Below are 20,955 nucleotides of genomic sequence, written 5' to 3' on the forward strand. Positions count from 1 at the left end.
GGCTTTGTTCGTCAAATCTATCCTCTTCGTGCCTTGCTCTTTGCGATTGCCACACACACACACTTCCTTTTGCTTTGTAAAAGAAATTTTGCATTTAAAAAGCATTTACATTCATAGCCGTCCCAGAGTGGGACAGTTACACACCTTTTTTTTTTTTGGTGAAATCCATGTATCTTTATATTAAAAAGAGGTTGTCCCAAAGTGGGATCAGCGAATACAAGATCAGAAAATTTCATTCTAGGACAAGTAGACATTGTAATCTATTTGACGAGCAGACATGCAATAATAAAAGGATTGCCTCAGTGACATCCGGAAATAGTAGAACATGGAAGAAGTAGGCTCTTGAAAGACTCGTGATTCTTGTCTTTCCAGAGAGTCCAAAGTGCCCAATATCGAACCCACATGAAAAATAGATCAAACTCCGCTCATGTGGGTGAATGCCAAAGATCCAAAAAACTTGCCAAAGGAAGCAGTCGGAAAGCGAGCCTCGAGGCGCTGCTGAAGAAATAGTAGGAAATCACCGGTGATAGGACAATTCCAAAAAGATGGAGCAAGGATTCCCCGGGAACCAAACATTCGTGGCATAGAGCATGAGCAATATGTCTACATGCCAAGAGTTGGCTAAAAGAATAACACCAAGCATCACTCGCAATAGAAAAACCTGTTGGCGAAGTGCAAGGTTGCAAGACCGGAGCTGCTGCAATCTTTTATGCACCATTTGGCATTACGCTTTAAAGACCAAATCTGATTCGCATGATGCGATCCAAGGAGGAGGCATTAAAACCCTATATAAACCAGCCATTGAGATACCAGCCAGGCGTAATGGGCAAGTAGAAGAACCCTAGCGATGCAAGGACCAATCAGTAAGGCGATACATAAGTTCCAACCTGGGTACTGGCAAAAAGAAAAAAAATTATGAGAAAGGTAATGCCAAAGAGGTCGATAATGCATCCCCAATCTATACTGTCTGGCCGACAAAGGAAAAGGCAATAGAGTACCGTCATCATGAAGTACATCACCAACAAGTGTGATTCCTTTGGATGAAATAAAATATGACCGCCTGGGTTCTTGCAAAGCAAGGCATCGTCAAATGCCTTTGACCAATGCAAGTTCTCACCACGCGAGGATTCCCATCCAAAAAGTCACGACCATGCCATTTGAGATGAGAGGAGAATCTCCTTCCAGGCCAAGAACATTTTAGAAACAAAAGGACAGCTTTTAACCGTACCATCAATATAACCCAAAATGAAGTCCCATGGATCGGGATGCCAGTGCCCAAAAGCAGGAGTGGCGAATTGCAGAAGTAAATGAGACATCATGGCAGCCCAAGGCTGATCACCCTGCAAAAATTGCAGCATCATTTTTCCCTTGTATGAATATGAATATTTAATATGTTCAAGCCACCATGCATCTTTGGGGAACATAGATGCTCCATAGAGAGTAGTCAAATACTCTTACGGCCATGCTTTGAGCACCAGAAAGTCTCCATAAGAGCAGACATGAAAGAAGAGATGTCTTTTTTATGAAACATCATCAAAGCCAAGAAAAACAGAGTGTAAGCCACCAAATTGATCGCACAATTTGGAGTAGAACATGAAGAGGCCAAGTGGCTAACTTCCGATATTTTAGTTTCTTCCTGAGCTTTACAAGTACCCGATCTGTTTATAGACGGCGAGTGATGGTCCATCCCAAAGGATAGCCAAGATGTCGAGCAATCTGGTTAGGCAAAACAATTTCCCCCAGCCACAAAGAGCTATGCCAATCATTAGCATGTACATGCAGAAGCTTGGACTTTGAAAGCTTACCCTGCAAAAGATCAGTTTGTGTATTCATGGAAGTGAAGAATGAATAATCAGCATAAGCTTGCGCAATCATGGGCTTTCTTCCCTGTATCTGCAGCCCATGCAAGACATCCGTGGCCACAAGATGATCAATATAGCAAAGCATCAGATGAGTAGCTACATTTTTGAAGTTCTGTTGACTTGCAAGAATTCTTTTTTGTGAGGCTCTAGGATCCCTCAAGAAGCGGAAAAACACTCTTTTCTTTTAGCTTTTATTCGTGGAGGGATTGCAGTGATCCACTGGATGTCCATGTTCGGGGCAAACTCTACTTTCTGCTGAAGAGTCTATTCAGCATTGCTTATGGGACTGCAATCAGGCAAGCATCATCTAGAAAGGGATTTCTAGTTTATTGAGCACATTTATTTCTTCTCCCTTCTTCATGACCTAGGGTTTAGTGGCTTGGCTCTTTTTTTCGGTGCGGCCTCAAGTCTTTTATGAGAGACAAGACTCTTCTTGGGCTCTCTCAGTTTGACGAAAATTGGTTTAGTCATGCTCTTTAGATGATGTTCTCAGTTCTCTTTACAGACCGGCCCATGCCTCTATGGATACTTCCTGAGAGTATATCAGTGTAGCATATTTGAAGATCCAGATGCATAGAGACCTTGGATCGTTCCCAAGTCCACCTGCACACATATCGGCCAGTATTTGGACAAATGTTGTACACACCTTGATGACCATTAAGGTGAGCATGCAAGTATCTTCCCAGGCAGCTTCTACCAAGAGGATGTTTTCCTTAGGGAGTGGAGTGGCTCCCCATTTTTCTAAAAGTCCTCCTCCGGGTTGAGGTGGCACTTTCAGGCTCAACCTTGGGTTTTTTCCAGCTCTCTTGTAAGAGATTGGTTTTGCCCTTTTAGAGTGTTTTTTCTCATGGCTTGCGATGATGTATGTCTCCCATGAGCTTTGCTCTTGGAGCTTCTTTCATATTTAATAGAAGTCTTTCTTTGGGAAAAAAAAAGAACATAGATTGCAACATCCTTTATTATTATTTCAATTGTTATAGGGCAAACATTCCTCTGCAGTTATGGTCTTATACTTCCGTTCATGAATCATAAGTCCTGTATCTCTAGATTTACCAGTAATCAGTCCGCTTGAGATGAACGATTGCTTTTGATGACGCTTTTGATGACGTATGTGATTGCCTTGCATTGCAGTAATTTACTTGCTGTTATATCCAGAATAACAATAAATCATAATGTTTAGTCCTGTTTATATAATGCAAACAACCTACAGATTTCATACTTGAACATCAGCTGTTCTTATCAACCATATACAGATATGCAACCAAGGCATACCTTCTCCTTATTTAACTTCCCAGAAAATTTACTGCATGATTGGAACAATCACCTTTCAAGACAAGTATGATGCCAACAAAACTTGCCAGAGTCCAGATATGTACAAGGTGAAGGTGCATAGCTTGTCACTAATTGCTAGTTTCTTATTACTTGATTCCAAATACTCAATTGCAAAGTGCAAAGCAGTCTGAGATGCCTGACTAAGCTAGTTTCAGAGGGGGGAAAGCTGCACACCATGAGAATCCAGGCTAGAAAGAGGAGATCCCGAAGCCTTTGCCAGAACAACTTCTCTGAGAACAGGATCCTCTATTTCAGGAGCGCCCCCACCTCTGCCCGTTACCATTGACTTGCTGTCACAGATAGCTCGTACAGAAATATGTATCCCCTGTTAGAACACAAATTACTCTGTAAGATGACCAAAAATCGGGAGGGGGGAAAGTAAGTATTCAGACTTGGACCATTTGGATCTTACATTTTCTGATAGATGTACACAGAACATGCCTCCAGCTTTCGGGAGATTTACCATAGAGCTCAAAATCATGCATAACCTAGTAACTGAGAGGAAAATGATGCTTTCCTTTTCCCCGTTACAATGCCCACGATTAATTCGGAAAGTTATTCAAATAGTCAACAAGTTTTGACCGAAACATGTACTGCAAATGGCCATAGTCATCAGCTCAAGGCAATATCCGCTACATCGAAATCACATGCAAGGATTAACTGCTCAACGAAAGTTTCAATTTAGGCTAACAGCAACATAAAGCACACAACACATCTCATTGCTTACTGGTATAAGAGCAAGTTCCATGAAAGTTCTAAAATCAAGACTCGTCTCAGAGGTCACTTACTGGAACCAAAAGACAAAACCTTAAAAATTCGTCTCTACCTGAAGAATTTTAGAAACAAATCTCAACGTGACACAAATTTGTAAAACTGACTAAAAGTACAGCTAGAGGGCCCAAGAGAGTGTGTAAAAAGCACACATATTAGAGTTGCCATTGCTCTTAAATCTAACCTGAACCCAGCCCTAACTCTGCCATGTGATTGCGCCACCCTCAAGTATTTTTGTCTAGTGTTGACTACATTGCCTTACAAACTCCCTGTGGAAAATGATAGCCCTTCAACATGCCCTCAAGAACTTCAGGAAAGTTAACATAATCCAAAATAATATCTGCTTAATGAATCATTATACTATATTGCACATCCTTGACCCTGTTAAAAGTGGAGGAAAGAGAAGACAAAGGAGCACTCACTCAAGGACAAGGCATGAACACAACATAATTCAAAAATGAGCCTCACACTTGTTCTCGAGTCCTTAAATAAGGCGTACAAGGGATGCACTTATAAGAGCTCCAAGGGTCCCAATATTGTACTTCCCTTCTAATAGTATCCCTAAGCTTGTCGATCATGTCTTTCTCTTCTTTGCCCTCCAAGGCTTTGCCAGGAATAAAACCCTTACCTTGGTAGGTTTAGATGGTGGCTATGCATTTGCAACATGGCAGTATGAAATTCATGCAACGTCATGGCAAACCAATATGCTTGAAGAGGTTTTGGATTCACAGGGAAGGCAGTGACGAGCTGCAAGGCAATTCAGTGTGTGTGGGTTTATATATGTTAATGCCTTCAATAAGAGTCGGGCAGTAACCGCGACCATGTTAGTGCAACTGTGTTAGTATATGGTTGATAAGTATGTTGAATATCTAGCTTAGAGTTTAAGCTACGCTGAAAGCATCTTTTGTAATCAAGCAACAAGCCCCATAGGGATGCGCTCAATTTAGGCTTAATATTAAAGTCTGTTTTTCTTTCAATTGCCCGAACCTGCACTTTGTGGACATTTGCTATTCTGATATATTTTGAGAGAGAGTGACAGAAACTGTGGGCGTTAGAACTTTGGTTCCAATTTCCAACAATTGGTATCAGAGTGTAGTTCGAATGGAGAAGCCTGTTACAATGAAATCATTTGTCACGAAGTTCACTGGGAAGAATTTTCCATCCTCGCAATTCGATGTGCGACTCCTATTCATGCAGAAAGGTCTTTGCGGCATGGCCTCAAGTACAGACAAAAGCCGAGCAACAATCAAGGGACTGAGAAGATATTAGCATGGGAGCAAAAGAACGAAAAGACTATTGGCATGCTTGGCAGAGCCAACCATGCTGTACTTACCCCCCTCTCTGCTAGTTGTATGGAGGACTCTAGTGCCAGCCTCGGAAGTCTCTCGCGAGGTATGTCCCAAACTCTGTGGAGGGAGTCACTGTCTGAAAAATGGCATCAACCTAGAGAGGGGTCATGGCAAACTCTGCCTGTACTATCTGATGGGGGACTGAGGGCTTACTCCGAATCATCCTAGAGCCCATAATCACCTGTAGCCGCACAAATCTCCTCCATTCTGCTGCTGAAAGATCACACCCCTAAAAAGGTGCCGCATACATGGCAATCGATCTCACTAGAGTGTCGAAAAGCCAACACTTTGTTGGTGGATCCTTGAAGTGCACCTAGAAGCATTGTCACTCTAGTCGGGCCAAAGCACCCTAGGAGGAAGGAGGAGGGAGTAGATAGGATTAGATCTCGAAAATCTCCTCCATTCTGTTGCTGAAAGATCACCCCCCAAAAAAGGTGCCACATGCATGGCAATCGACCTCACTAGAGTGTCGAAAAGCCAACAATTCGTCGGTGGATCCTGGAAGTGCGCTTGGATGCAATATCGCTCTAGTCGGGCCAAAGCACCGTAGGAGGAAGGAGGAAGGAGTAGATAGGATTAGATGTCACATCAAAAGGTATACAATGAGTGGTGGATCAAGACTTATATAGTCCCTCCACATGTCCCACCTAAAATCCCTCTAAAGGGCCTCTAAATAAGCCCATTTCCCCCCTTCATTACAGCCATCCCTTCCCATATAATTTTTCCCGCAAAATTTTACATCCTGGCTGTCCAAACGGTGCAGCAAACAGCAACTACTAATCAGCCCAGAAGGAGATAGGGGTAGTCGTGGACAATGCTTTCTGGCTGCCATGAATTTTCATCCTCAAGAAGACCTTGCCATTTGATAAGACACTCTATGCAGATCTTGTTTCTGAGCACATGGTCTCTGAAACCCACGATGTGCTCTGAGGCATTGAGGATGGGACCCTCCGGGTAGCTCCAACTCATATGCCACCTCTCCAACTTTGCATATGATCTTGTAGGGACTGTAATACCTATGAGCAAGCTTCGTATTGGTGTCACCTTTCAGCGAGGCATAACGGTTCTTATGGAGGCGTTAATGCACACAATCCCCTTCTTCAAAAGACAAATACCTCCTGCGTTCATCCGCATACTTATTCTGCTTGGCTTGGGCATCTTGCATATTCTTCTTAGCCAATTGCAAAAGGGCATCCATTCTTTCCAAGTCACTCCTTGCTTGCTGAATTTTCACAGCTATGCCTGCCATTAAAGGCAGCACCTCAACCTTGCATCCATACATTGCTTCAAAAGGGCTCATGCCAATGGAAAGGTGTTTGGTACTGTTGTAGCAAAATTCAGCCAAAGCCAGCCACTTATCCTAGGACTTCTATGTATCATGACAAAAGTGCCTCAAGTATCCCTCCACCCATTTGTTCATCCTCTCCGACTGCCCATCCGTCTCTGGGTGGTAGGCAGTGCTAGGTGTGAGGAGAGTACCCATCGCTGTAAATAACTCTTGCCAAAATTGACCCATAAACTTTGCATCTCTGTCACTGACGATTTCCTGAGGGAATCAATGATGCTTAAAAACATGCTCAATAAATTGCCAAGCAACCTGTGATGCTGAATACTGGATCTTAGTGGATATGAAATGAGCCTATTTTGTCATTCTGTCCACCACCACATAAATGCTATCCCATCCCTTCTCTGTAGAAGGCAAACCAATGATGAAATCCATAGTGATATGAGTCCATTGGAATAGGGAGAGGCTGTAAGAGTCCTGCAAGTAGCTGGATGTCCACCTTATTCTGTTGGCAAGGCAAGCATATTTAACCACATCCCGCCACATGCCATCCCAAATGAAACTCTATCTGATTCTTTCATGTCTTAGTGATACCAGCATGTCCTGCTGTAGGAGATGAGTGCATTTCTATCAAAACCAGCCATTTATACTTTGAATCTAGCACAAATGAGGATGTCATAAAAAAAAACCAGCAGCACATATTTGTAAGGAAGAGGCTGCAAAATCTTATCCATGACTGCCTGGAAAGTAGCCGGTGCATTGGTCAATCCAAAAGGCATAACTTTGAACTCATATAAACCTCCATCTCTGCGAAAGATTGTCTTGTGCTCATCTCCTTCTCTCATTCTTATTTGATGGAGCCTGACCTCAAATCAATCTTAGTGAAAAATCGAGCACCCTTGAGTTCATCCAACAGGTCATCTATCCTAGGGATCGGAAACTTGTTCTTCATAGTAGCCTTATTCAAGTCTTTGTAGTCAATGCACATGCGGTATGAATCGTCTTTCTTCTTCACCAAGAGAACTGGGGATGCAAAAGGAGAAGTGCTATGAGAGATAAAGTTCTTCTCAAGCAATTCTCACACCTGTGTGGCCACTTTTTCTCGTTCTACCTTCAACAGACGGTATGGAGCCTTATTAATTGGCTTGCTACCAGGCCATAGTGCCCAAAAACAGCATTTATGGGCACCCAAAATGGTTCGCCATTACCGCGCCGTTTCTAAAACAAAAACTGCGTTTCTGACAGGCAAAAATTTTTGAATTTTTAAAAAAATAAAAATAATAAAGGTTTTGTGCTTTTGCAGTGCCTCTAGAATTTATCCAAGGAAACGTATATATAGAGCAGCAATGTAAGAGCTTGTAGACACCAATGCTCAGCTATAGAAGCAAAAGTACCAGCACACACACCCCCGCCTCAACCACCGAGTAAGAAATTAGAACCCCATCGGAGGGCAGGGCAGTTTTTGCTCTCCCTCTCCAACCTCTCCTCTTGCTCTCCTCTCATCCTACAACCCCCCTCTCAGCCCGCTGCCCTCCTCCTTGCTCTCCTCTCTAGCATATCCTCCTTGCTCTCCTCCGCCCTTGCCTTCTTCCTCTCCTCTCCTCCTTGCTCTCCTCTCCAACCTCTCCTTGCTCTCCTCTCCTCCTTGCTCTCCTCAGCCGTTGCCCTCTTCTCCTTGCTCTCCTCAGCCCTTGCCCTCTCCTCTCCTCCTTGTTGTCCTCCCAAGCCTTGTTGAATGACATATGTATTAATAATAATAACATATATAATATATATTTTATTAACATTAAAAACCAAAACTCTGTTACCACTGTTTCTTTTGGTGCTCGAAACTCCGAAACACCGTTTCTCGCCCGTTTCCATTTCCCCGAACTATGTACCAAGCTCAAGCACTATGGCATGATCAACATCTCTTCATGGAGACAACTGTGAAGGCATATCAACAAACACATCTATAAATTCTGAGAGCAATTTCTACATATCACAATCCTCAACATGGGGAGTGCTACCCTCTTGAGAAACTACTTTAATACATTCCTATACCATACCTTAGCCTCTAATATGTGCTCATGGCACCAGATCTCAACACTGTTGTCCCATCTGGGCAAGAGCAGTATCTTGCATAGCCATAGCTGTGGTAAGCTGCCGGTTGAACTCCTGTCCCATCTGGCGGAAAGCACCCTGCAGCATAGAGGAAAGGGCATCCAAAAACTCTGTGCTGCCTGCGCTTCCCGGATGCAGGAGAGAGAGGCTAAGTGGAAGGAGCCTCTGTACCACCAGTGGATGCAACCACTGTGGCAGGCACTTGCTCATACTGAGTAGCCTCATCACTGTCATGCAATCTATCACGAGGGACACGCTTCGGTGGCATGGCGGCTAGCCCTGGAGAGAGGAGCTCGAATGTAGACAAAGAGAAATGGACAGCAATTTCCTAGCACCCTAGATAGCGTGTAGAACCACAAAGAAAAGGCCGATGGAGAAGCTCAAGAAAAAGGTCGTCAAGGAGGCTTCGAAACAGAGACAAAATGACTCCAAACGAGGCTGTGAAAGGCCCCTAAAAAGAGCCTGAAAAGTTGAGTTTTACTCTTCTTCTTCTTCTTCTTCTTTTTAGGGGGAGGGGGGTCCTAAGTCACCTAGGACAATTAGTACAAAACTAACCTAAGACTATTTGGACTGTTAGGACACTAACTTAGGCTAATCTAACCCTACTGTTAACCCTAGTTAGCACTAACCCAACGTAGAACCAAACTACCTAAACCTAAACCTAACCTAATGACTAAACTAACACCTTGTTGAAAATCTAACCTAGGAATTAAACTTTGTAGTCTAAGGTTTGCAGGGGCGATGGGCAAGGCAGAGGCGGCGCGCAGTAGGCGGAGCAGAAGGCGGCGGGACAGAGGATCCGAAGGCGACGTGGCGTTAACGGAGCAGAAGGCGACGTGGGCGTGGGCGTGGGCTGAGCCATGCAATAATCGGATGGCATGGGCAAGCATCAGGCTAACGGAATGATATGTCTGTCGCCAGACGACAAGACTGGCTGCTCCTCAAAAGGGCTTACGCGACCGCCAACGGGACTGGCTGCTCACGATTGGAGCTACGAAGGCTCACGGCAACAGACGACGGGACCAGCTCACGAATGGTTTTGGTTGTGTATGTTTCACGATGTCACGATCTGTGACGTATTCCTTTCTCTATTTCTAGACTTATGGATGGTTTGATGAATGGACACTTGTGGAAGGGCATGCCCTTTCGACGGGACACTTCCTATGAGGCACAACCCTTCACAAGAGACACTCTATTGAAGAGACATTTCTATTGTAATGTACCCTCTCATCAAGGGTCACACCCTTCACAAGGGGTACACACCTCTTCATGCACATACCCTTTGGAATACACACCTTTTCATGTGTGACTCTTCACTCTCTATATAAGAGAGGCCCAATTGTATGGATGACACACTACATCCACCCTACAGACATTCAAGCAATACAATTATTCCTTGTTCTCTGCTATTTCAGTCTCCTTTCTGTTCCTTAGCACATTTCTAAATATAGTAAATCTAGGATTTCTTACAGTGGTATCAGAGCAAAATTCGCTCCTGCCTGTAGGAAATGCCCCCCACCTTCTAGCGCCGATCTGATACATCTTTTCCGCTAGAAGGATATTCCGTGCCCATTGTGCATGGAAGAGATGGAGAGGATGAGCGTAAAAATTTTAAGCGCCAACCCTGCCTAAAGTCATCTATGGCCTCTCCATCTCCCACTGAGTTGATGTGAATGGACACGACAAAAATCGTGTCTTTTCAGGTGCTTGGGCTGTCCCAAAACCAAGGGCCGCACCTTTTCCACCATCGGACACACCTTTTGATGAAGAGTCTCGACTCCTCACTCAAGGGACACACCCCATCGTGGAAAAAAGGACACACCTATTCATGTAGGGACACCCCTTTTAAAAACAGGGACACACCCCTTCATGAAAAGGTGCACCTATTCCAAGGGTCACACCCCTTCGAATAGGCACACCTTTTAGGCACCAAGCACCTATAAAAGGGTACCTAGAGGGATAAAAAGGGAAAAAAATAAACCCAACCCCTACCCTTAGGTTTACCCTAGCTACCCTAGGGTTAATTAAACCCCCCAATTAATTTTTGGGCAACTACCCAACCTTAGGCAGCCCCAACGAAAAGAGGCGAACCTCTTTGACGTTCCGTACGGATCTCCACGCGCAGCAGCCCGCCTCAGCCCCTTTCCGTACGGATCAGCCCCGTTCCGTACGGATCTCCACGCAGGTTCGCAGCCCCTAGCCTCGCCATATCGCAGCCTACCTGTGCAGCCCTAGCCTCGCCATTTCGCTCAGTGCAGCCCCTTTTTGCTGCCCTGCCTGGCCTCGCCATCTTGCTGCCAGCCCACGCCACCTGCTGCAGCCTTCACGCAGAATCACGCTGCCAGCCCTCTGCCTTTCTTTTCGCTGCCAGCCCTGTCGCTGCCCGGTCCTTTCCCTTTACAGCCCCGCTGGTATTGCAGCCCTGCTCCTTTCCAGCCTGCAACGGGAGCACAGCATCAGCCAGCCCTTCAGTCGAAAAACAGCCTGCAAACAGCTTTTTTGCCATGACAGCAGCAGCCTGGTGCGCCAGCACTTATTGCGATCCAGAATCGGGTACCTACAGCCAGTTGCGCCATTGATAGCCTGCTCTCCTTGCCAGGTGGAGTCTTTCCATTCTGCTTTTAAGGATTCTCTTGTCATTCTCCAATTACAACAAATGAAAGAATCTCCCTTAAAGCATGGAAACCCCTGGTAATTCACCTGGCATTCCAAGGACACCTCAGGCATCATCTACCACACAATATCGTGTTCAGATTGCACAACCAGCCCATTTCGGAGCTTTTGCATCGTGGGTCTTCTGTGTCACATGCCCTCCTAGTGATTTGGACCACATCCTATACCTTTTGCGTGAGGCACCTCAGTTACATTACTTCCTCAGCACAGTCCAGGTTGTGTTCCACGAGACACGAAGATACCCAGAACCCGATATTCCTCAAGAGTTTGCTGTCCATCTTTAGAGAGGATTTTACCCCTCACCTTCGGCATCTCCAGGATACTCTCCACCTCCTTCAGCTCCCAGATATCCTTCTCTACAGGTTGTACCTTCTCCAAGACAGTATTTACACTCTGAAGGCACTCCTTCTCCTGGATATCCTCCACTTCCGACAGCAGCTCCTTATCCCTTCTCAGAACCGTGGACTCTGCAACCTATTCCTGTCCTCTCACGAGCAGTAACACCACTTTCGGCATCACCAGTGTTACCTCTGACAGGACCTCCTTTACTAGACTTCCACGGGTGGTTCCATCCTGCCTCGCCTGCCCCCTCCAACATGAGCAACCTCAGGGAGCAGCCCGAATCTTCTTTCAGGAATGGTACAAACTAGAGCGCAAGTTCGCGCTTTTCTCACAGGGATCTCCGATATGTCGCAACGCTCGCGTGAAGCCTCTCCAGAGATCAAAGACTCAAGTCCAAAAAAGACACCTGAAGTCAACGTACAAGGCGAATCACTATTGCAACTTCAAATTTCCCAGCTTCAGGACAGCATCTCCGACTTGGTCCAGAAAGTCCAACAACTTCAAAATTCTCGCAGTACCACACATACAGAGGATGACATGACGCAACCAGACGACTATGCAGATTCATTCCCACCAGTGGTAGAAAACACTGAACTACGTGCCCTCTACCGTTTACTTCAAGCTTCCAAAACTAAAAGACTTGACATCAAACTTCCGGAAGCCTACACTAGTCAACGCAATCGCCGAACAGTTGACCAATGGCTCACAAAAATGCGCATGTATTTTTTGATATTGTTGACCTCACTGAAGGCAAAAAGATCGCCTTGGCAGCCTCCCTCCTCAAGGATACAGCTTTTCTATGGTGGCAAAGACGCTTAAAGGATGGCAAAAGTGTGTTAACATGGGAACGTTTTGAACACGTGCTCCGTAAGCAGTTCATACCTACCAATGCGGACTTCCAAGCACGTCCAAAACTCTGACAGTTGGAGTGAACGGGCTCCCTGTCTTCCTACATCTCTCAGTTCACCACATTGGTGCTGGAGATTAATGATTTAACTGAGGATGATCACCTTCATGCTTTCATCTCAGGCCTAAATCCCTCGTTACGCATTGATGTCCTTAAAGCAAACATCACCACCACAGCTGGCGCTATTGCTTACGCAGAGCGCATTACAGATTTCCAAAACACAGGGAAGCAGAGTGCTAATCGCACACAGAACTCTACTATGGCCAAAGGTGCTCGCCCTCAAGATAACACCAAGTTTCGCAAAAACTCCGGTAATCAAGGTCAGCGACAGTCTCAAGATCCCCAGAAGTCTCAGAAATCATATGCTGGATTCCAACAGAAGCACTCCTCCAAGGATCGCGCCTCTTCTTCTTCACAAAGTCATTACCAACATCCCCAACATAAAGGTGCGGCCACTGACAAGAAGAACAACTCCAGCACAAAGGGACTTTGTACCATCTGTACAGGCGACCATAGATGGTTCGATTGTCCCAAGCGACCAAAGCAAAATTCCGATATGCAACCTAGCACTTCTCAAACAAAAGAAGCTACCCCAGCACAAGACAAGAAAGGCAAAGCTGTTCGAATGGCAAATACCATCCACCTGAGCCTTGCCAGCAACCCCGAACCTTCCCTGACCACTCAAGTACTTTGTGTTCAAGGATCGATTCGTGGAACAACGGTCACTATCCTCATCGACAGTGGCTGTTCTCATAACTTCCTAGCTAGTTCTATGGTCGACAAACTTCGGTTGACCACCAGTCCTAGTCTCACGGACTATCAGATTGAACTCGCAAATGGAACTACTTTCTTGTGCAACACCAGGATCAAAAACTTGTCTTTTCGCATCCAACATTATACGGACAAGTTGAACTTCGACATCATGCCTCTTTCTCAGTACGATGTCATACTTGGACAACAGTGGCTCTACGACTATGATCCATCAATCAGTTTTCGCAGCCATACTATCTAGTTTGTCCACCAGGGAAAACTTGTTGAGCTAACTAGTTCTAGGGACTCTCCTTCAACCCCAGTTGCCTCTGCCCTACAAGTAAAGAAGTGGGTTCGTAAACGTCAAGTAAAGACTTCACTTCCGTTGGTTACGGCAGTAGAGGAGACACCAACAAAGCATCCTCCTGAATACCTCAACCAACCTTTTTTCCAGCCTTACCTGGATATGTTTCCACAAGAATTGCCAAAGCAGTTACCACCTCGACGACCAGTGGATCACCCAATCGAACTTATTCCCAGCAGTAATCCACCGTCGAAACCTCCTTATCGGGTTTCTTACACTCAAAATGAAGAAATCCAAAGACAGGTCACCGAACTACTCGACAAAGGTCACATTCGGCCCAGTCGTAGCCCTTTCGGATCTCCTGTACTACTTGTGGAAAAAAAGAATAAGTCAATGCGCCTCTGCATCGACTACCGAGCCCTCAACAAGCTCACTATCAAAAACAAGTATCCATTGCCTCGCATCGATGACCTCTTCGATCAACTTCTACACGCAACACAATTCTCAAAGATTGATCTTCGTTCAGGTTATCACCAAATTCGCATACGAGAAGGCGATGAGTACAAGACAGCTTTTCGAACAAAGTATGGACACTATGAATGTTTGGTCATGCCTTTTGGGTTAAACAATGCCCCGGCCACATTCATGACACTCATGAACGACATCTTCAGGCCTTTCCTCGATAAGTTCGTCATCGTTTACCTCGATGACATCCTCGTTTTCAGCAGATCCCTACATGAGCACAAACAAAATCTTCACCAAGTTTTTGAAGTTCTCCGCACAAATTCTCTCTATATCAACATTGAGAAGAGTGAGTTCTTTAAAACCCAACTCAAATATTTGGGACATGTTATTTCAGCTCAAGGCATCTCTCTGGATCCCAAGAAGGTCGAGGTAATCCGAAACTGGCCTACTCCTAAGAATGTTCATGATGTCCGCTCTTTTCTCGGATTGGCAAACTTCTACCATACAAAGGTCTATCAGTTTTCCGAAATCGTAGCTCCTATGTCCGAATTATTGAAAAGCACGGCAGTTTTTCAGTGGCTTCCCGAAACAAAGTATAGTTTCCAAAAATTCAAGCAAGCACTCACTACCACACCAGTTATGGCTATTGCTGACCCAAACCTTCCATTTGAGGTCATGACCGACGCTTCCGACTTCGCTACAGGAGCAGTCTTGATGCAAGAAGGCAGAGTTATTGCTTTTGACAGCCATAAACATTCTGATATCCAAACCCGATACCCGGTTTATGATAAGGAGTTTCTTGCCGTTGTACATGCTTATCGCTCTTGGAAACATTACCTCCTGGGAGCCGACTCTATGGTCAAGACAAACCATCACTCTCTAAAGTATATCTTTACTCAGCCAGTCATGAACGCTCGAGATCTGGACGACTCCGACGCTACTTGGCAATCTGATGAAGATTTACAGCAGTACCCTAACATTTTACAGCAGTATTTTCAGAATTTACAGTGATATTTTCTACATCAGTTCATTATTTCCACCAGGGTCTTATTTTGAGTGGGAGGGGATGTCACGATCTGTGACGTATTCCTTTCTCTATTTCTAGACTTATGGATGGTTTGATGAATGGACACTTGTGGAAGGGTATGCCCTTTCGACGGGACACTTCCTATGAGGCACAACCCTTGCCCTTTCGACGGGACACTTCCTATGAGGCACAACCCTTCACAAGAGACACTCTATTGAAGAGACATTTCTATTGTAATGTACCCTCTCATCAAGGGTCACACCCTTCACAAGGGGTACACACCTCTTCATGCACATACCCTTTGGAATACACACCTTTTCATGTGTGACTCTTCACTCTCTATATAAGAAAGGCCCAATTGTATGGATGACACACTACATCCACCCTACAGACATTCAAGCAATACAATTATTCCTTGTTCTCTGCTATTTCAGTCTCCTTTCTGTTCCTTAGCACATTTCTAAATATAGTAAATCTAGGATTTCTTACACACAATGTCCTTCTACCGAGTTAGCTTCTAATAGAGGATTGCCCTGGTCCAAGGCATTCGAACGGCGGCTGGCGGGTGTGCGAACAATTTTCTGGCTCTATTGTCCATTGGCATTTGCGTCAACGAGAGCGATGAATTGCATGGGCTTCTTAAGCGACGATGCTTCCTCTAATTCGTGAGGGAAGGCATTTATGTAGGGAGGCACTTCATCAGGTCATGTATTCCATCGTCAAGCGGAGCTTCACGAGTATTAGCTTGTTCACAAACACACCCCTGCAATTGAGCGTGACAAGCAAAAATATGCAAGATACGGTGGATAGCTGTACTCCTTGATTGCAGAAAGGTCTTCACACAATTCTTCAATCCACAGCAATGGAGTTCACGTTGTGAAGGAAGAGCAGGGAGTACAAGGCCCAAGGAAGGTGCTCTGATACCAATGCAATGAAATGTTAAATTATACGACGCAGCGGAACAGAAACTGAACAAAGATTAGAGAGTACACAGCAAACTGAAGACGAATAAAATTTTCCTTCAATACTGATGTAGTACAGGTGATGGCTCCGTCCACCCGTGCGCTCCCACAGTGGAGCTTAGATGGTGATCTCGACAAATACTAGGTGAAGAGTTACTAGCTGGAAGATCTGATCTGACCTGATCTAATCCAATGGACTGGGAAGGTCGCCTCTTTATAGCTATGAGGATGGTAGTCGGATCAACGTAGTCAGTGGAACCGACCAGTCAACCTAGCCGGTGGAACCGACTAGTCGTCCATGGAATATTCATGGAATATTCCCTATACCTTCGCCTCGAGGACTCTCGCCCCCGAACGCCCACCAAAGGGGCCGCTGGCCCCCAGACCCCGGCAAAAGCAAGGGACTCCCACACAATCAAGACAACGTGCCTCGTTGTGCTACCAACTTACCTACCCTGCCTAGCGATGGAAAGAGACCAGTTGTGAGCCGGACTTTTCTCACATTCAAGATAGAATTCTCTATTTGGCAGCGCAAAAATACTGACCTTTTAGAGCAACTTAACCATATTATGTGGGGTATTGGGCCATACAAAGAGCTGGTTCTATTGAGATTCTCGCTAAGATGACTATGTCAATTATTCTCCTACAGTTCTTCGCTTCGACCAAAGACTTCCCTAGTGAGGTGTGAGGCTAAGGAGCTATCTAGACCCCCCACGATGCATGAGCAAGCACTCAAACATCATAGGACCCTCAAGGAGAGGAAGAGAGCACTTTGCCATCCATTTAGAGCCCCAAGGAGGAGCAATTAAATTCCCCCTTTACGACGATCTGTATGAACGTGTGAAGGTAGAGCTGCATGCAATTAGGTCAAACAAGCTGAGTACTCCTTTCAATTTTCTCAAGTGCGTTGGACACAACAAAGGGATGAGATGACACGTCATTTGTTTTTGACTATGGGACCTAGATCAGCCGAGAGATAGCTCCAGAATCTTAAGAGACGAGGAAGGCCACATGCACATGGACACTAGGGGGCCTTGGACTTACAATCAGTTGTTGCCTCCTCGCCCACAAATGGAGGCTGCTCAAGAGGAGATTTCGTCACAAGTCCCACCAATGGTTTCTCAAAGATGATAAGAGGCCTATAGGGCAATACAAAGATGCTCAAAGCCTTGAAGACCTGACCGAGGAAGAAATTCCCCAAAGAGGACGAACTCTTACCCACTTCTTCATGGAATTTTGTAATCTTGTTTCCACTGCGCTTCGCAACGCATTCCAGATTGTTGAAACAACATGATGCACCCTCCCTCTCTCGAGATCTGCTCATCCCCAAGGGAGGATAGGACTCACATGCGTTGATAGCAGCCAATAAGACACAGGCTACAAGATCCTAGCCAAGGTCTTGAGTTTGCATCTACGGCCTCTCCTCCTGCATCCCATCCATGGCATGCAAACCTCCTCCTCTTGGTGTAGAGAGAAGGACTATGACATTGTAGACAAGGCTTTATTGAAGGACTACTATGCTTCTCAAAATCATGGATCTTAGGCATCTCAGCACTGTGCATAGGGAACCATGAGTGAGCTCCTCATTTGGGGGCACACAGCTTTTCTCTTTCCCATTTGGTTGGATAGGGAGTGCCCTATAGCACTCTTCCTCTTCTTCTTTGTACCTTAGGCCCTGGGAGTATTAGTTGAGGCAAAAAGGGTCTTGGCTGATTGAGATCCGCCAACAGCACGACATATCGGATGTTGAGTCTGCAAATGACACAGCACTCTTTGTGTGGAGGGGACTGTTATTTTGCCTAGAGAGGGTGACTTTCTCAAGTGCTCAAATGAATAGCACAAGCACAAGTCGGTTGGCTATCTCACAGAGGCAAAGAGTTCTCTCGCATAAGGAGAGGCCCTGGATTGAAGGTGGATTTCTAGAGACCAAATATCGTGATAACTTACATGCTATGTGAGTGTTGACGTCTCCGTCAAGTGCCAGTCCTAGAGGGTACAGTTTTTCGATTGGAGCTCCTCCGAATGATCATTGGTGTGCAGCTCTAATGGTGACTGAGTCTTGTTGCCAGACACATGGAGGCAGCTTCGGCAAGTGGTACACAGCTTCTTGTGGGCTGGATCAGTTGGCACTCCTAACACTTATGTGAACAGTGGTCCCTTCCTAAGCCAAGACTGGTCTAGGCATCATTGATCCAAAGATGCAAAGCACAGCTTCTCAGGCAAGCTTATTGTTTGTGGCTTCTCTCCAAGCTCTAAGCCCTACAAGCTTATGTTAGGCAGCCCTCTCACATAGAGTTCTTTTTCTGAGGCCAGCTTACCAAGAAGAACTCATGGATGATCAAGAGCTTGATGAGGGTCTGAAAGGTCTTTCCTAGTCCATCCCACACTGTAAATGGGAGCTCTGGGACTAGGACACAAATATGTTGGATTGTAAGTACATTAGTGAGGCGCAGGGGGAGCCAAATCCTTGAGGGCCTGAAATTGGACCGTACAGCTTCCAGCAAACGAGAAACTCCTCAGATTGTCACAATCAAGAGGCGCACATCTACGGATGGGAGAGATCAATGCCACCCTCCGGAGGCCTGGAGGGAAAATTTTGTAAGGACAAGGAGCCCCCAGCACGCTGATAGCGACAGTTCTCTCGGATTGGCGTTCCACCAAAACTGAGATGCAATCACTGCAGCAGTCCCCTATTGTTTAGAATGGTGGAATAGAGACACACTACAGCCAGAGTCCCCCCTCTAGCAGCAGCTTCTTGCAGGTGATCCCATTCTCAGAGCGACAACTAGCAGATATTTATATAATATAACTAGATGAATCAATGAACATGCCCAAACTCATCCTCTAAAAATACCACCATAGTGCAGTTTCAATCTCACGACTCACTCATAAGGTTGGAAACCATAAACTCCATCACGCATGGCATGGGACTAGATATTTAGGCATCCCCACTGACGTCATCAGCGCCCAACAGTGGGTGTAGACCATAGTATAAACACTTGCAGAGTCAAGGTGGTAATTCATCACTGAAATGTTAGATCATTGACCTGAATCCAACTAGCCTGCACCGTGTCTCCAGTGGAGACTCTGGCTATGGGAGGACCCTGCTTAGGAAGGTGCAAGGTTATGGTCATGCCCCATAGTCAAAGACCCACCGCAAGAAAGCTTGTTAGAAAGGGCCCCAACTACCGTGCGACCGAGTCTGATGTTGGCTAGAGCCGTGAATACCATAATCCATCCGATAGGTCCACTGTCAAGAATGCCCTTTCCCACAAGATTGAAAACTGAGTGGGTTTTTGAGTTGATATTCCATTTGAAGAATCCTTTCAAAACATCGATAACTGGCTGCCAGTTGAGAGTTCGTTTAGCCGGTAGGAGTTCTCTTGAAATTTCTGCCTGCAATCGTCCTCTGCTCTGCCTATGGCACTACATTGTGATCCTTGCACAATTTAGACACCTTCAGTCTCTCATCTCGCTAATTTGTAAGGACGACGAACGAGAGGAACTGTGAGAGTATTCTTTCACATGCTGAAGAGGCAACTGGCAAGATGGGATGAAAAGCAAAATCACTCAGGTCCATAGCAATGCCAACGATGGGTGAGACGGAACCTGAGCTGAATGGAGCGTGCGGGTGTCAAGGATATGCGAAATCAACTGCTGGCCAACGCCGCCACAACCGAATAAGACGATGGGGATGGTTTTGCGAGAAGAAGGGGGGCAGTGAGCCATCCTATGGTGCGATGTGATAACTTTTGAGACGGAAGCTCTCTCTCCTCAGCTCAAATTCCAGTTTTTTCGTGAGAATATGTACAGCTCGATCTCAACTCAGCTCAAATTTGGTGTTCAACTTCTACACTTTCAGAAATGCTTATGCCCATTAATCATGTGGAAGTGTAGACATGCTATGCCATTTTGTTCTAGGGGGGTCCACCCTTAAGAGCTTTATAATTTGAACTATCTATCGCTCTAAGGGGTCTATGTCTCAATTCTTCCTCTCCTCGTTTCATTACATGTGTGGGAACCTAGCTTATCATGTTTGAGTATCAAGACTATAAAATATATTCAAGTTCTAGACCCAAGGTGCTTGTTGACATCGCCTTTGAATCAACTTGGTGTTTGAGTGCACTTTTGGCCTTACTTGATTGGAAGACAATAAAGACTTTTGCAAAAATCAAGCAACAATTGGTCAAGATAATCTACACAATTCAACAAGAGAGAGTTACCCAAAAGGACAATTAACAACTAAAATTGCACGCGACCAGAAAGACTCATAAATAAAAACTAAACCATAGAAGAAAGCTTCCTAGTCACCTACTAAAAGACTTATAAAGGCATCAAATGAGCCAAATAATAATAATAGAGGCATAACGCCTACGAAATAGAGGTTGAAAGCCTACTAAAAAGACCCCAGTAAAGGCATCAAATGAGCAAGAAAAAACAAAATAGAGGCATAAAGCCTACAAATCATAAAACAAATATGCAAAAAACAGGCATGTAAACATTAAAACACTTGGAAGAAGAATAGAAGGCTATTCTACCAACCCTAACAATTAAGAACTAAAGATTATAAACCCCTCACTCTCCAAAACACTCTACGCCTCTTTTCAAACTTAGAGCATTCATCAAGTCAATAAACATATACTTCTAAAAGATTCACTTCCACGAGTAGTGCTATCCATCTAACACCCAAGATATGACCTAAAGAGTAGAAGGGCTCCCTAAAGAGAACTTTCTCTGAAAACCATGAAGTCCTACATCACATACCCAAAAAATCTATCCTACTAAAGTCCTCACTAGTGAAACAAGGGAATTACTTGAAGGAC

General features: G+C 45.1%; 1 protein-coding gene across 3 annotated transcripts in view; it reads right to left on the reverse strand.

The window, feature by feature from the left end:
- The window catches only part of LOC147893682 (Glyceraldehyde-3-phosphate dehydrogenase-like family protein), a 92,060-nt gene extending 72,021 nt beyond the window's left edge, over positions 1-20,039 (reverse strand). For all 3 annotated transcript variants that reach the window (XM_087385755.1, XM_087385753.1, XM_087385756.1), the window contains exons 1-2: positions 19,742-20,039; positions 3,369-3,519 (exon numbers count right to left, since the gene is read on the reverse strand). In XM_087385755.1, coding sequence (XP_087241881.1) covers positions 3,369-3,519; positions 19,742-19,861 — 271 coding nt within the window. In that variant the 5' untranslated portion in view covers positions 19,862-20,039. The remainder of the gene's footprint in view (positions 1-3,368; positions 3,520-19,741) is intronic.
- Positions 20,040-20,955: the final 916 nt, after the last annotated feature.

This window comes from Dipteris shenzhenensis, chromosome 15, assembly GCF_047967505.1.
Source record: "Dipteris shenzhenensis isolate YYH24624 ecotype China chromosome 15, Dip_SZ_1.0, whole genome shotgun sequence".
Classification (NCBI taxonomy): domain Eukaryota; kingdom Viridiplantae; phylum Streptophyta; class Polypodiopsida; order Gleicheniales; family Dipteridaceae; genus Dipteris; species Dipteris shenzhenensis.